The sequence below is a fragment of the Trachypithecus francoisi genome, unplaced genomic scaffold (genome assembly GCF_009764315.1).
Source record: "Trachypithecus francoisi isolate TF-2019V2 unplaced genomic scaffold, Tfra_2.0 Lachesis_group18, whole genome shotgun sequence".
Taxonomy (NCBI): Eukaryota; Metazoa; Chordata; class Mammalia; order Primates; family Cercopithecidae; genus Trachypithecus; species Trachypithecus francoisi.
The window spans coordinates 36,382,830-36,400,372 of record NW_022681463.1 but is presented as its reverse complement, the minus strand read 5'-3'; the positions used below and the strand labels follow the sequence as shown (position 1 = coordinate 36,400,372).

Here is a 17,543-nt window from a genome sequence, read left to right as displayed (position 1 = left end):
ACCTGAAGAAGGAAGTCTGGACTACAGTAGTGACAATGGAGATAGAAGTAAAGGCATTTAAGATACATTTAGGAGTAACATATATTAAAATTTGATAATTAGATATAGACGCAGAAGGAAAGGGGAAATCAATTAACACTGCCAGATTTCTGGTTTGCATAACTGTACAGATGGGGTGTAGGAGCAAGATAAGCAAAATTCTGAAGATGTTGAGTCTTAGATGTGAGATACCCAAATGCAAGTGTGAAGCTGGCACAGCTGCCAAATCTCTGCTAATATAAGTATTTCAGTTTCTTCATCTCAAGACAGTTAATCTTAACATTAGCTAAAATAATCATCTAATACCCAAATAATAATGCTAAGTGAAATAAGCCAGGCAAAGAAAGACAAATACTGTATGATCTCACTTATACATGGAATCTAAAATGATGAAACTCATAGAAGCAGACAGCAGAATGGTGGTTAGCAGGGGCTGTGGGGGCACAAAGAATGGAGAGATGTTGGTCAAAGTGTACAACATTTCAGTCAGATAGGAAGAGTAAGTTCTAGAGATCTATTGTACAGCACTGGTTGGTGACTACAGTTAATAATATTTATTGTATAATTGAAAACTGCTGAGAGAGCAGATTTTAAATGTTCAATTTTCATCAAAAAATCACAAGTATGTGGGGTGATGGACATGTTGGCTTGATGTAATCACTTCACAACTTATACATATATCAAAACATTTTGGATTATCATATAATTCTTCATTTGTCAATATAACAAAATAATACATAATAATACATTTTAAAGGTCAAGGATTAATATTAGTAATAGAACAGTATATACAAAAATATGCTCTGAGGAATATTAATGCCTCAAAATGTTCCTTGAAAAGGGGGGTCCCCGGACAAATAAATTTGAGTAACACTGAATACTTAATATGTATTTTTAGAGATTCAGAAATTAAAAGCCTCTAAGAAACCCCACAGTAAAAACGCACATCCAATACAACCTGTTCTAAGGTTATATTATTTAGCCTAAGAACCTTTTTCACTAGTTTTCTATTAACAACTAATGGAATTACTGTGGTGAACGAACACACTCTGGGAAGTACTGCATTACTGCATAAAACTAATAATTAACTGAAAATTAAACATAAGCCGTGATAAAGGAAAAACAAAGAATGTCATTCAGTGTTTAGCTATGTTATAATAAAAAAGCAAAACACAGAATAATAAGGAATTTTGTTAACGCTATTATTTATTTAAATTCTGGGCCAGAATTTTGAAAATGGTATTTTGTTTCAAAGATTCCACCAACACTGGCATAAAAATCGCTACAATGGGAAAAACACAATTTCTCTATTAACATAAAAAATATTTTTCAAACTTTTTTTTTCCCCCAAAAAATATTGGGCAGGACACACATACAACCACTTCAAGTTTCCAGAGAATGCAAAAGTATGCACATTTAGGACAACATCCTATGGCTTCCCCAAAAAATGATCAAGTTGCCAACAAATTCAGAAAAAAGCATTAATCTCAGATAAAGCTAAATAAAGTATAAAAATCTTAAATTTCTGTATCAAACCACTATACAGACATGTGCCAACTATACTAATGACGTTAATGTCTATTTCAAAATACAGTTCCAATTTTTGAACATCTTTTTGCTATTCAAAAATTCTCATGTCATATAACAGGAATCAATTTCACTAGGAGTTGTTTCTTACATAAATAACCATCTAACTGAATTACAAGAAAGCAGTTTCTCTTTTCTAAACATCCACAGCACCATCTATAGGCAAAACTTAAGTAAACATATTCTTCAAAATAGTTCTCAATATAGTTCTCCAACTAAAACTGTCATACAGCAACTCAATTTATATGCAAAGAATATCTCCATAAGAATACCTGAAAAGCCTTTATTATAAGGTTTTTATTCCAGGGAAGACAGAACAAAAATATAAAAGAAATAAAATTCATTAGAAATGGAGGAACTTGGGGATATAGGCAGAATTACTGCCACTCCTCATTAAATAAGATTTTACCTAGCAGCTCTGAAAAATCTGTTGATCTCTTCCCTTTTTCCTATATCAGTATCTCAATATGTATGCCAGGGATTACCAACAATTACTAATGAGAATGAAGGGAAGGGAATATATTTTTAAATTGACCACGACAACTGCATTTGCTTCTTTCAAGCCTACTGTGTAGTTGTGATTAAACATACTTCCAGCTGTAATTCTGTATACTTTCTCCTAAGTTCAGTGACTTCTTCTCCAGCCTGCATCTTCTTATATAAATCCAGTTCTGTGTCAAGTAATTCCTTCTGCATCTAAAAAATAGTAATTAATATTTTAGGTGACAGTAATTATTATCCTGTACTGATACAAACCTTTTTAAAATAACTTTTACAAGTCCCATTTAATCCATATATTTCTATTTCCAGTATAATCACTCTAGTCCAAGCCAAAATACTCCACACCTCCACAATACTGTAACAGCTTCCTAACTTGTTGCTACTTTCATTGATTTTCCTATAATTCATTTTCCATATAGCAGTCAGAAGGAGATTTATATAGACTGATATGGGTAATTTAAAGGAAATAACTGAAAGGAAAAGTAAGTAACAAACCCTAAAAAACCAAGGTGCTAATGAGCAATACGGAGTATGTTTTTATGTAGAAAACATACCTATCTACATACATACATTTGCAAAAAGAAAAACTAGAATAAAACAGAACTAATGATACTGGTGACCTATAAGGGGGGAGGACAGAGTGCCAGGAATCAAAGGGAAAGGGGTCTTTTATGTATTCCTTTTTACATAGTTTTGCTTTTGAACCATGAGAATTGTTTCACTTGTTCAAAAAATAAAATACAATCTGCAAGAACTGGGGCCAGAGAGAGAGTATCCAAAACTGAATACAAATGCAAATAGATTTAACTTTATCAAATTAACAACTACACAAAAGGGGGACAAAAGTAATTTTAGACCATAGTTCTGACTTCACACCTTTAGTGGAATACACCGAGGCTGTAAAGAACGTAAATAAATTTTGAATTTTATATTTAGTTAGCTGTTGGGAGTGGTATTGTTGTAGCAATTTTGGTACTACTTTGAATGTATTATAGTACTGTGTCTAATAATGATATACTGATATTAGTGAAACCAAGTTGTCATTATGGGAATATAAATAAAATACGAAATAAGGAAGAACCATGTGATGTTGGGTTTGAATTTAAAACATCAATTAGAGTCATGACTATATATATACACACATACATACAGACACACCAAGTATAAACATTGTATAACTCTGTTTTTTTCTTAATCACTTATTACCATCTAAAACTATCTTGCTCACTTATTTGTATCTAATAGGTTGATCTACCTGAATTTTCCCCTTTTCAATCAACCCACTGTGTACAGTGTTATCAGAATGTTATTAATACTTTTCTATTATTAACTCTCTATATCACCAACTACTATTATATAAAACTCAAACCCTCAGTCAAGCATATACCTATATCACTTTGTCCTCAAGCTGCCTTTTCAAGATTACCCATGACTATTGTTCTAATTACTGACTTTCCAACCATAACGCCACAGAATTTTAAAAATTAGTAGAATTTACTTGTTTATACTTTTTAATTTATGGGAGGGGGAGAATAGTACCTACAATGGTCAGATTTTGAACAAAAGACATTACCTACCAGAAAAACTGAATCTTAAAAATGTAGTGTCTAATACTTTTTAGTAAGTAATAATATGAACAACAATACAAATTAAAATACCTGAGTCTTGGTTTTTATACTTTTTGGAAGACAGCGCCCAGGAGAAGCAGCTTTGACCTCATCTTTCAACTTGGTAATATTTTTTGTCAAAACCTCTAAAGTTTTCATTATTTCTGCTTTATCTTCAGACTTCATTGTTTTGTTTTTCTCCAGTTTTGAAATTAACATCTGCCAAATTTTTAAAAAGAGAAAAATAAAGCTCATTACTCCTACTATCATTAACAAAACAAACACTGCAAAGTAAGTTTAAAAATAAATATTACTACTTTTTTTAGTTTATGCATTTGTGAGAAGGCTAACCATGACTAATTATCTAAAGATAGCAGAATAGCAGATTCAGTGATGCTAACTGTATCTCAATTCAAGTTTTACTCTTGGTTAAATCTGTGAAGAACTGCTACTATTCGGGTCTCTCAGAACATAAGTTCAAAGCACACAACCAGAAGAAACTCAATTCTATCACTGAAAAATTATCAATTTGAAAAATATATTAACAATTTTATTATCTAATTCATTTGTTGATGTTACCACCTCTAAGTATTCCCACTATCAATGTCATCTCCAGCCCAGAAAGAACCAGAGAAAAAGCTTTATGGTTCCTTTCATAAAATGAGATATTAGAAAAAACGAATGTTTAATTACTTTTTCACCTGAGAATGATATTCCCAATATCAACAGGAAACAATAAGATAAGCAAGATAATATGGGCTAAAAGAAGCCACATGATTATTGTAGGTTTCCTGAACTAGGATGGCTTCAGTTTTTGGTTTTGTAAAGTACTGTGATTTCTCTTAAGTACATCCAACTTTAAATTAGAAAAGATATACATTTCAAATCAAAATGCAGTTTCTGTATTTTCAACATTTTCAAATGTCATACTACTAACCTTCATTACTAGACATAATCAAGAACTGAGACTAATTAAATGTCATAAATTAGAGTAACATGGTTCAAAAGAAAGAATGCAAATCACATAAGTAATTTTTAATTTTCTAGCAGTCACATTAAAAACATAAAAAGAAACAAATACAATTAATTAAAATATTTTGCTTAACCTAATATATCCAAAATGTGACATTTCAACAACTGTGATGTTTTACTTTTTTCTTTGTACTACATTTTGAGATCTAGCGTATATTTCACACTTACAGCACATCTCAATTTGGACTAGAGACATTCCAAATGCTCAACAGTCAGATGCAGCTATCAACAGTCAGATGTGGCTACTAACTGCTATACTAAACAACACAGGACTAGAGGATCCTAAGCGAGTGAAGAAAGGTACATATCAATACTGAGAAAAAAGGTTCCATTTAATTATCTGTTGAACAAACTACTGTGCAGCAACACAGCTGAATAAACACCTTAATTTCATTTTATGTTGATAACTATAGTACCAGTTAAAGTATAAAGTATACCCACCATTTGATGTATGCTCTTCATCTCCAATATTATCACTGACAAATATTTGTTTTACCATTACCAATTACAGCAAATCTTTTTATGACTATGTAGTATAAGATTAAGTTCACTCCAAATTATAACATTTGCAATTTTGCCAAATCTAACTCTAATATTTTACCTTCTGTGTTTCAATGTGTTTTTCTAAAATTTCTTGTTTCCTTTTCCTTACATCCTGCTGAAGTTTCAATGCCTCCTAGAATCAGGGATCAAAAATATCATTAGAATATTACTAAGGATAAACAATACTATCCAAGAGAAGAGAAATGGTTGTAATTGCAGAAGCCTGTCAACAAAAATTATATGCAAGCCTTTTCTATGTAAAACTTAAAATATGTATGCAAGTTTCAAAGATTAATCACGGGAACCTTTCTTTCAAAGAAAAAATTTTTATTTACTGCTATACTATGGAAAATAAAGGTTCAGTGGCAGCCAACAAACTCCCTTTTAGTCTTATTTTGTAATAAGCACTGAAAAAACACATACACAAAGAAAACCTTTCCTACATGCAAAAATTTTTTATACTATACCAGTTGTACTTACCTGTTTTTTTTTCTGTGCTTCATTATTATCAACTGCAGAGGTGGAAACAAGTAAGGTTTTTTGTGCAGCCTTCAAAGCAGCTGGATTATACACTGTTTTTGTTAGGCCAGTAGATGTAGACAACACCTACCAATACAAATTTAACTTTTAAAAATATGTATCAGCCATTCATGATATCCTGTTTTCTATAAAACTCAACTTTAAAGCACTACTGTCAAACCTCAGCTTCAAAACACACTGAACTAAATGTATTTTATACTTATAAAAATGAAATCATATTTGGTGATTTGAAAGGTATAAATAAGCTCTAACATTTAAAAAAATTAACACCAAATACCTATAGAAAAAAAAGTAAAGAAAAACATAAAAATGTCAAAAACATTGCTATTACTATATCACTGAGAAAGTATTAGTTGTTGAATATATTTACTAATATTTTTAGTGACTAAAGCAAAAACCACACTCAAGAGCATGGCACAGGAGGAAACTGGTTGCTGTCCCTCAATTTAACATGATCATCTGCAATTTCCAGTTCTGAAACATACCCTATTGCATTCATTCTCCATTCCTTTGGTAGCAATGTTCCTTCAGCTTGAACTGACCTTATTCCCCAAAACCCAGCTTAGGATCAGCCTAACAAAATCAAGACCTCTACAAAGCCTGAATCATTTCTCTCTTCTACCCAGGTCTTCACATGAAATTTTATTCCTTTGGCGATTAGGTAAAAATGCTATTAGCTATTTTTAGTTAGTGTTAGCTATTTAGTAAAAAAAAGACCTGATAATATATTAATTAATGTGTCTTTTCCCCCATCTACATTGTAAGGGCATTAACATAAAGACTATGCCTTTCTCTTCTGTGCATCTTCCAGTACCTAAGTCTTGTCACCAACTAATTATGAGACCACAGGTAAGATCAAGTACCATTTTGGGCCTCAGTTTGCTCATCTATAAAATAAGGAAGATGAACACGATGGTGTCTAAAGTCCTTACTAACCCAAAAATTCATTCCAAGAAGGTAGAGATTTTGCTTGTTTTTTAACTTGGTTCAGTGCTACAAACAGTGCCCAGGGCACAGGGTAAGTACTCAAAAAAACATTTCTGCACTAAACTAGACTGAAATGACTACAGGTCAGAGTGGACAACCTTTCCTATACAATGGTCAGCTCAAAAAAAAAAAAAAAATTGGGTACCTTTTTTACCCTTCAAAAGCAAAACAGTTTAAGTTTCATGGGGTGGTTGGTTACTGGTTCTTAAAAAGAAGCCTAGGGATCCCTGCAGGGTGATCTACGAACGCTACAAAACTAAACATGAAAGCATGTGTGTGAACACTGCAAGTTTTCTGAGGATAAAACTGTTTCTAAAGTCTTAAAGGAGTTCATGACCTAAATAAGGTTAAAAGAACTACTCAAGTTTAAGAGTATAAATGAGAAAAGTGGTCCTATTTTTTAGCCACTGAAACGTTAACATCTGGTTATAACAGGTAAGTAGCAATCTGAAGACTACTTTCTAATCTTTCATCATGAAATCTGATTAGGGAACATCACGAATCACTATTCTAAGTATTCAAAAAGGTGTTAGCCTCTAAACGAAATAAAAACCTAAAATACTATAATTGTACTAGTTTCATACAGTACAGCTCACATTTAAAAATAAAGGTTCTTAACAACACTTAATGTGTATTAAAATTTGATCAATTATTATACTCGTGAGACAGGGTCTCACTCTGTCACCCAGGCTGGAGCATAGTGGCACGGACCTTGGCTCAATGAATCTTCCACCTTATGGGCTCAAGTGATCCTCAGCCTCCCAAGTAGCAAGGACCTCAGCCGCGCACCACCACACCCAGCTAACGTTTTGTATTTTTTGTAGAGACAGGGTTTCGCCATGTTGCCCAGGCTGGTCTCAAACTCCTGAGCTCAAGCAATCTTCCTGCCTTGGTCTCCCAAAGTGTTGGGATTATAGGTGTGAACCACCACACCTCACCAATTAAACAAAGATTTTGTTTGTGGTCAGACTTCAGTGACCCTTCTTTGTAATTCTAGAGAAAAATTTCTTCCATGCTACCTTACCACAGCACAAAATGCCAAACCATATGACTATACAAAGATAAGACAATAACTTTATTAGTAGAGAAACACAGGATAAGCTGCTGAAAACAGAGTCTAATTAAGTTTCACAAACTGTTTTCTTCATGAGGATTCCATTAGTCGAAAAGTTGTGGCCAAAAAAAAAAAAAAAAATCCTAATTATTTAAGTGGGAAACAACGAATATCGTAAATAATTTTCCAGTTTTTATATTATATTATATTATATTATTTTATATTTTATAAGCCCAGAACAGACCCATATAATTGATTTAACCAAGTATCTCCAGTTTCAGTGAGAATACTTCTTTTCAAATCATTCTTAACATGTAGTATCAGGCTAAGGAGTGCTGGTTCAAAGTGAATAAAAGTATCTGACAATGGTAAGACTCCTTTATTCCTAGAAGCATTCCCATTTCCTTTTTTATCTAGGAACATCCTTCTGTAAAACTAGAACATGCGCGAATGTGACTCACTGAGCCTACAATTCAGTGACTGCAAGACACACTATCATTATGTACCCCTTCTAAAGAAAAAAAGGCTGCCAATCATAACCTGTGTCTAACAATTATAAGACACAGCCCAATGTCAGAGGTGTTAAAATGTTAAAATGTGGCCGGGCGCGGTGGCTCAAGCCTGTAATCCCAGCACTTTGGGAGGCCGAGACGGGCGGATCACGAGGTCAGGAGATCGAGACCATCCTGGCGAACACTGTGAAACCCCGTCTCTACTAAAAAATACAAAAAACTAGCCGGGCGAGGTGGCGGGCGTCTGTAGTCCCAGCTACTCGGGAGGCTGAGGCAGGAGAATGGCGTGAACCCGGGAGGCGGAGTTTGCAGTGAGCTGAGATCCGGCCACTGCACTCCAGCCCCGGCGACAGAGCAAGACTCCGTCTCAAAAAAAAAAAAAAAAATGTTAAAATGTGACTTATAAACAATGAACTGTATTGTTCACTATTTGAATCTATTTGGTTCTGGAGATCAGTTTGGATAGTAAGAAAGACATGTTTTCAAAATAAGAAAATCTATTAAAAATGAAGTAAGTGGAGGGAAGTAATAAGCCCAATAGAAAAGAAGATATTTCAATTCCTAAGAACACACACACTGACTTCTCCAGACAACCACATCTCTATTTTCCAAATGCATTTCTATATGTGCTGTAATTTTTACATATTTACTTCTATACATCTTACTACACTTACTTAATCCCAACTGTGTGTGAATTATTTTGGATTTTCTATATCTACAACCATGTCATCTGCAAGTAACAGTTTTATTTCCAATCTTTATATGGTTTATTCTATTTTCCTTTCTTAGTGCACCCATGAGTCTCTCCAGTACAAAACTGAAAAAAAAAATAAAAGTGATGCAAATGGACATCTTTGTCTTTCCCAACTTCAAGGAAAAACAGTCAATATTTGACAATTGAATATTATGTTAGCTGTAGCAGTTTTTTTTTTCTTTTTTTGCAGATTTCCTTCATCAAATTAAACAGTTTTTCTCTATTCCTCCTTTGCAGAGTGTTTAATGTAATTAAGGAACGGATTTTATCAAACGCTTTTTCTACTGAGGTAATCATCTAGGGTTTTTCCTCCCTCATTCTACTAATGTCAATTAAACTGATTTTTCCAATGGTAAATCAACCTTGAATTTCTGGAATAAATACTACCTGGCCATGACTGATTATATATTTCATGTATCACTGGGCATTTGCTAATATTTTGTTTAGGGTATTTGTGTCTATGTCTATGACAGATGTTGGTCTGTAATTTTCCTTTTTTTATAGTATATTGTCAGGTTTGGTATGCTGAACTCAGAAAGTAAGTTGAAAAGTATCACGTGCTGTGTTGTTAAAATGTATAGCACTAATACCTTTTATTTTCCCTAAAGAGAGGGAGGTTACAACCCATTAACACCTCCTTATTTTATTTCCTATGTAAAGTATTACCAGCCATAACTACAGGGAAATGTAAAGAAAGAGAAAAACAGCTGTTTTTCATAGATAAGAATGGAAGGGGAAAAAGTGTTTTGTAAAATTAAGTTATCCAAGTATCATTTTTAAATAACCAATGCCCAAGTAGAAATTACATACAAATATAGCTATGATGTTTAACAGCCACACTCACAATAAACAGCTCCAACAAGTTTTTAAAGCAGAAATACCTTGGTTTAATGCAATCAAAACACAGTATGTGAGGAACTATGTGTAAGAAGTATATTAATACAGTTACTGTACGGTCAGTCTTCATAGTAAGTGAATAGTCACCTGTTCAGTAAATCTGAATGTTCCTTTATGATATTCACTTAAAGCAGCACATAGATGTGCGTTCTGTACCAAGCGTGAGAATTCTGATGAGAAGAACGGGATTTTGGTTTAAAGTTAAATTTATACATACTTTTAAATATTAATAGTTTTTAAATTCCAAGAATACAAAGTATGTTTGAATGCACTGATCTATCTTACTTTTTTTGTATGTTTCAAAATTTTATTCTTTTAATTGACAAAAACTGCATAGAGATGTCCCTTAACTTATGATGGGGCTACATCCATTGTAAGTTGAAATCCCATTTAAGTTGAAGATACATTTTTAACTTGTAAGTAATAAATGCATCATCAAATGGAAAAGTGGTTAGTCAAATCTCTGTAAGTTGATGACTGTATATTTATCATGTACAACATGCTGTTTGAAATATACACACTGTAAAATGGCTAAGTCAAGCTAATTAACATATGCATTATCTCACCTTTTTTTCTGTGGTAAGAACACTTAAAATCTACTTTCTTGGCAATTTTCAAGAATGCAACACATTGTTATTAACTATAGTCACCACGTTGTTCTATAGATCTCTTTAATTTATTTCTCCTGTCTAACTGAAGTTTTATATCTTTTGACCAACATTTCCCAATCCCCTGCCCTCAGTCCCTGGTAACCACCATTCTACTCTCTGCTTCTATGAGTTCAACTTTTTAAGATTCCACATATAAGTGGAACAGACAAAGGGATTAAAAGAAACAAAGACTAAAAATCTTGCAGAGATGTATTTTAACAAACATCAAAGTAAAAAATATGTACAGATAGTAATGAATTTTTGCTACACAAATAGCCTAGTTACTACAAAGTTCAGCAAAGCTAATATATTCAAATAAATTAATTTCATATTTTCCTGTAAAAAAATAATCGACGTAATCCCAACAGAGGCCAATGCATTAATTTAAAAAAATTAAAAAGTCAATAACAGTTAAGAAAAAAAAAAAACAAAAAAACACTATCACAAATCCCTCCTTTATTTTATTTTATTTTATTTTTTGAGACAGAGTCTAGCTCTGTCGCCCAGGCTGGAGTGCAGTGGCACCATCTCGGCTCACTGCAACCTCTGCCTCCTGGGTTCAAGCAATTCTCCTACCTCAGCCTCCCAAGTAGCTGGGATTACAGGCACCCGCCACCAGGCCCACCTGATTTTTTTATTTTTAGAAGAGACGGGATTTCGCTGTATTGGCCAGGCTGGTCTCGAACTCCTGACCTCGTGATCCGCCTACCTCGGCCTCCCAAAATGCTGGGTTTACAAGCGTGAGCCATGCGCCCAGCCAAATCCCTCTAACAGGTGAAGTTTCTCTATGACATGCAATATTCTTTTAATTATACCAGATAATTTTCCTTTTATAAGTTCCATGGTATAGATGTTAATATACCATCAAGCAAACAGACCAAGATACATTTTTAAACTGCAAAAGACATGAGTAAAGAACAATAACATCCTGTATCATGAATTCGATATCTAAAGCTGATATGATAAAGAAGATTAAATATTCCATTGGTTATTAGTTTACCTTCTTATAATTTAGAAGGGATTTAGCAAGATAATTTGAACAGTTTAAAAAACTAACCAGGACAGTATACACAGATGTAGCCCTTTATTCTTCACGAATTTCTTTAGTAAGCAGAGGCACTCAAACACAATTTATCAAACCTATTCACATAGTAACTAAATACCTATTGCAGTATCTTTATATTTACCATCAGCAATTACGTTTTAACTTTAATCTCTTCTAGCGCCCTCATGAAAATGGGGTTTCAGAATAAAGAATAATCACTAACGGTTTTACTGCGTGTGGTTGATAGGGAAGATATAAAATGTTACATTTGCGCATTTATTTACTTCAATAATGACACAGGATACTGTGTAGATAGATACAAGCTTTGGGTTTTCCCCTGCCTTCATTTTTTTTAAAATAAAGAATCTTTCAACTAATATTTGATGATGGGGAACATTCTTCTATTCTTTCTAAGACTTCTTTGAATCACTGCCCTGTAAGTGTTTTGGACCCAAACCCCCTAAGAATTAGGGGAACAGAAACAACAAAAATAAGCAAAAATAAAATGTTTCTCTGTAAAGACACTCACTGAAGACAAATAAAAGTTACATACTTACTGTTTTCCTTAATAGGCTGTTTATAGTATTTATCAAAAATATTTTTCCCTATAAATAGCTTGCTACCATAAATGAATTTTTCCCCATAAAAATTCAGTTAGTGGTTTATTGCATTAGCATAATATATATATTCGTCTATCCATTAGTAAAGTTATATTATCAACTACAAATCTGTACTCACAATACACTGCAAAAATTTTATAAAAGCTATGAGTACATACTTCAATTTTAAAAGTCCAAATCTTACATTACAGACTCCAAATATAACTGTGTATTTCAGATGTCTCTAGAATTGCTCAGTAGTCCACTAAGTATAGCTGAACTTAGTGTTAAGTTTTATTTTACTTTTAATTGACAGAATTGTACATATTTATGAGGTACAGTGTGATGTTTTGATACATACATACATTATGTAATAAACAAAATCTATCACCTCAAACACTTCCAGTGTTTCTTTCTTCTGCAATACTTATTTTCAAGGAGGATAAACCTAATCAAAGTAAGTGTTTGATACTGCTAAATTTAGTGGCACCGACTAAGCAGCACAGAAATTCCAAGGAGAAGGGGGGATAACAGAAAAATCTCGAGGTTTCATGGGAGATGTTAGAGAGACTTTCACTCTTTAAAGAATAACTAGAATTTAGTTAGGTGGGGGAAATGCACTCCAGAAAAATCACCCCCCCCCGCAAAAACATAATAATAATAAAAGTCAGGAAAGGCCAAAGGACAATGAGCAGAAAAGTACTCCCTTGGGTAGAAAGGAAAGACTAGAGCAGAAGTAATAGAACCAGAATTATTGAGTTATCGATGAGCTGTGAATCAAGGAAAGTAATTTAGCTGAGAAACTCAAAGTTTCTATAATGAATTAACACCAAAATAAGTCTGAGTGTAGGATGGTGACAGTAGAAACTAGAGGAGGGGAATTCCAGGATTCCAGTTAAGACACTGCACCCAGAGGCTAGGGAACTGAAGGTGGCAGAAAAAGAAGTGGTCTGCAAACACAAGTAAATGATTGTAAGGCTGTTAGATCACACAGCTTAGAAAATGGTGGTATCACTTTCTGATCTAAGGGCTAGGATAAGTTAATTTATATGGGAAACAACGAATTCATTTTAGGCACATTATGCCCAAAGTAATGCTGAGATGCCCAAGAGGAAAGTCTGATACACAAACTCAGATTCAAATATCTAAAACTGCCGAAGTTTAACACTGTAAATAAAGAAAATAATATACTGAAGAATATAGTGAAGACAGCAGGGCAGCTATCTCACTGATGTACTGTTTATCTCTGAAATTGACTTCCAATCTTCAAACTGAAGAGAGCCATGGACCAGAAATAGGAGCCCCAACTTCTAGTTCTGGCTCAGTGACTCACAGCATACAGATGAAATCATAACACTGTTTGGGCCTTGATTTTAAGATAAGCATACAGAACTGAGAAAGATTATTTAATTCTCACATTCTGTGATTTCATATGCCTCAAATAAAATTAAAGACAAAGCATTTACTCATACCTAAACAGAAAAAAAAATAACATCTACACAGAACTATAAGATATATCCATAAATGGTCCTGATTTAATAAATATTTACCCCCTTCATTTAAAAAAAAGAAATGACTAAATGTATTGTTATGCTACATCAATTACTGTTTAGTAATAAGTAAAAAACTTACATTTACATCATCCTTTCCAGTTTACGAAAATATATGTAAACAAATGATTTTATTTGATCCTCAGAAAACCCCATGAGCAAGACAAATATTACCATCACCATTTTACTGATGAGTAAAAAGATTCAGAAAAATTAAGAACACTGCCCAACGTCATGCAGTTAGTAAGTGAAGAACCAGGGCTCAAACTCAGGTGAAATTCCTAATCATGGCCCTTTCTATTAGGCTGCCAGAGTTGTCAAATCACAATGCACAGTATCTCTAAGGAAAACAAAGTAAATAAAAAGAATAAAACAAAGAAAAGGAATGGAGTACACGGAAATATAGTGGGAGGCAAGTATTAAAATGCTGATGCAAAAGTAAAAAAAGGAAAATATTTTTCTTTTTCAGCAAATGGAAAGCAAAAGGTAGGAAAAGATACAGATACTATTAAGAAGCAAGAGTTTAGAACTATGAAAAAAATTAAAAATTAAGATGCCACCTGAAAACATTTATGAAGCCAAGACAAACACATCATGCTATTCTTCTTACCTTTTCAGTTGCTGAAACAGATGGCTTTGATACAAAACCCAACCTGTCCTTCACAGATAACTTAGTTACATTCTAAAAAAATTAAAATGGACATATTCAGTGTTTCCCCAAACATATAAAAGTCTGTTGGGATCTTGAACATTCTGATTCTATTAATATATACAGAACCTATGAGTACACCAATACTAACCACAAAAACTTGGTCCTTCTTAAAAGAAAGAGAAAGAAAATATGTGGGAAAACAAAAATAAACAGTATGCAATATTATTCAATCATGAAAAATGATGTAAACTAAGAGGTCTGAGCCATGTGGTTGCTAAAGTCCCTGCCACTGACACAGAATAAATTAGGAGAAAATCTCAAATTTTAAAAATTAAAATATATGCCCATTTATTGAGCTTAAAAATAGTGCCAACTTCCTCTAAAGTATGTTTATTTTATATCCAAATATACTGTATTTGGAGATAATTTGGGATGTTAGGACTGGGAATTTTTAAAATTAACTAATAATTTACCAATTGATATTCTGCATGTCCTTGCAGAAATTCAGTATCTTACTCTTCAGGAATTATCTAGGAAGAATACTTTAGTAAGGTGGCATCCATTAGCTAAGTAGGATACTACATCCTAACTCTATCTTACACAGCAAATGCTGAAACACCGGGAGACAAAGGAAAGCTAAGTTTCAGAGACTGAGAGTGTAGAAACAAGAAACTGCCACTCAAGTGTCGAAGGAAGTGGGAAGGAAATGATATATGGAGAAAAGAATCCCAGAGTCAGGAATAAGTGATGCAAAGTTATGAGAGAGCGGTCTAAGTACTTAAAACAGTATAATATCAAGCATGCTTAACTTGATGGTTTAAGCCTTCCCTTCCCATAAGCTTTTAGTTCAGTCTACTACACAATTATCTCTGGAACAGAATTCTAATTAAGTAAAAAGATGATAGAAAAAATAAGATTTAATGTACTCAACTTCACTCTTCAGGCAGTTTTGCTGAAACATATCTCCTTCACAAAGTGGAAGAGAAATATTTCTCATAAATATTAACTGGAGAGAAGAATTTAAGATTCAAATACTATAGGAAAAGTAGAGACTGAGAAAATGTTATGGTAATGGTAAAAATTAAAAAAAAAAACCTTATAGGTGGGGTTCAAATATGTAAAGACTATCATATTTCTACGTAAAATATATATAATTAACTATAATTCAAATCACCAAGAGAAACTAAATTACTGAGAACCTATTACAGGCACAATCGTAAGATTTTCGCTTTACCTGAGGAAGGTCTGAAGTGGCACTCTGGGCTTCTGCAGGTTCAACAGTATTTGAAGGTACTGGACCCAGCCGCTCTTTGACTGATTGCTTCACAACAGGCAAAATGGGCTGCTGGACTAAAGGCTGCATTACCTCAGAACAAGAAAAAAATGTTAAACAAGTTGATTCATTCAAGGGGATGGAAAGCGACCTGTTATTTTGTTACTAAATTGCCCATGCAGAGAAAGTTTTTAAAATACAGCTTATAGTCAAAACCTAACTGCCTTCTAATTTCATCCAAACATATATAAAGATGTTATCTTTGCATAAAACAACTTATTTACTGGAAAAGATTAAAGTCCATCTTTCACTGTCTTCTGTTTTAACAATCAAAACCCAAACTGCTGTTAATAAACCTCTATAAACACTGACTGATTCACTGATGGGGTTGGGACAGAAAGGAGAGAGAAAAGGGAGAGGGGAAAGAAGAGAGAATTTCTAAGATGAAACTACAGTCTAAATTTCTGGAATATACATAGCTATCATTTACTGAGTACCTCCTATCTGCCAGGGACTATTCTATATGCCTCACACACATCATGCTATTCTCTCAACTAGCAATTAACATCACAATTATATGAGAGAACAGGTTAGAAAGGTTGAGTAACTTTTTCAAGTCTTTACAGGTAACGGAAGCTAAATGCAGAACCAAGGTGTGAACTCAGGCCTACTTGATTCCAATGCCTCTACTTGTAAACACTATGCTAAGAGCTTTCTAAGAAATGCATGTACTTTTACACAAATTTCTATCTTACCTTTGGAGAAGTAGTTTGTAACTGCTGGGTGCTTCCTTCTCTGTGCCAATAAACCTTAATAAAGCGATTGTTTAATACCGCCTCCGTACTTGATATTGCTTTCTTTGCTTCTTCGTATGTTGCAAATTGGATAAGGGCACCTTCAGGATCACCATTATAGGCAACCTAAGATTTAAAATATTAAGAACAGTGAATTTCCAAAGGAATCTGTTGCTTCATAGAGTAAAATTCCTCAAGAAGTGAAATACTGGTCCCTCCAAGTAAGATTCTATATTTATGCTTCCTAGTATCTAGATTGGTAGACTACAGTCTACTTTTGCTCCAGAAGAAATAGTAACCAAGGATTGTTCACAGTATATAAAGAGTCCCTCTATATAATAGCAGAGAAAGCCAACTGCATAAATGTTATACATAGGCATTCAAAGTGTTTCTCTTTTTATCCCCAATTTTAATAGCGACTATGAGAAACAATCCCGATTGTCAATAAATCACATGGCAAAGATCCACAGAATCTGAAGAAGGCAGTAAGCTACTTTGCAAGGGGTTAGCTCTAATAAAAAATTACAGAAAAATCCATCTGAACAACTGCCCAAATTTGTAATTCTCACATTTCCAAAAGCACATTTCCAAAAGCACAAGAAAATTTAAGAACAAAAAAAGAGACCACATAATAACAGCATCAATCACATTTGATACATGAGAAAACTGAGATTTCAAGGAATGTGATTCTATAGACACTTACAGCTAATAAGTAATAAATCCAAGACTTTTCACTTCAAACTTCCTATTCTTTCAATAATAAGAGTTTTCCAAAGTGTGGTATATAAACCACTGTGGTGCGCAGCAATACAGAACAGAGATTAAGAGTGGCCTAGGCCAGGCATGGTGGCTCATGTCAGTAATCCCAGCACTCTGGGAGACCAAGGCAGGAGGACTGCTTGAGCCCAGGAGTTCAAGACCAGCCTG

General features: G+C 33.6%; 1 protein-coding gene across 18 annotated transcripts in view; it reads right to left on the bottom strand.

The window, feature by feature from the left end:
* The window catches only part of RBM26 (RNA binding motif protein 26), a 96,825-nt gene that overhangs the window by 27,768 nt on the left and 51,514 nt on the right, over positions 1–17,543 (bottom strand). For 9 of the 18 annotated variants that reach the window (XM_033177460.1, XM_033177462.1, XM_033177468.1 and 6 more), the window contains exons 12-18: positions 16,578–16,742; positions 15,784–15,915; positions 14,508–14,579; positions 5,790–5,915; positions 5,368–5,442; positions 3,786–3,953; positions 2,218–2,322 (exon numbers count right to left, since the gene is read on the bottom strand). In XM_033177460.1, coding sequence (XP_033033351.1) covers positions 2,218–2,322; positions 3,786–3,953; positions 5,368–5,442; positions 5,790–5,915; positions 14,508–14,579; positions 15,784–15,915; positions 16,578–16,742 — 843 coding nt within the window. The remainder of the gene's footprint in view (positions 1–2,217; positions 2,323–3,785; positions 3,954–5,367; positions 5,443–5,789; positions 5,916–14,507; positions 14,580–15,783; positions 15,916–16,577; positions 16,743–17,543) is intronic. The other 9 variants (XM_033177471.1, XM_033177472.1, XM_033177465.1 and 6 more) reach the window with 3 other exon arrangements.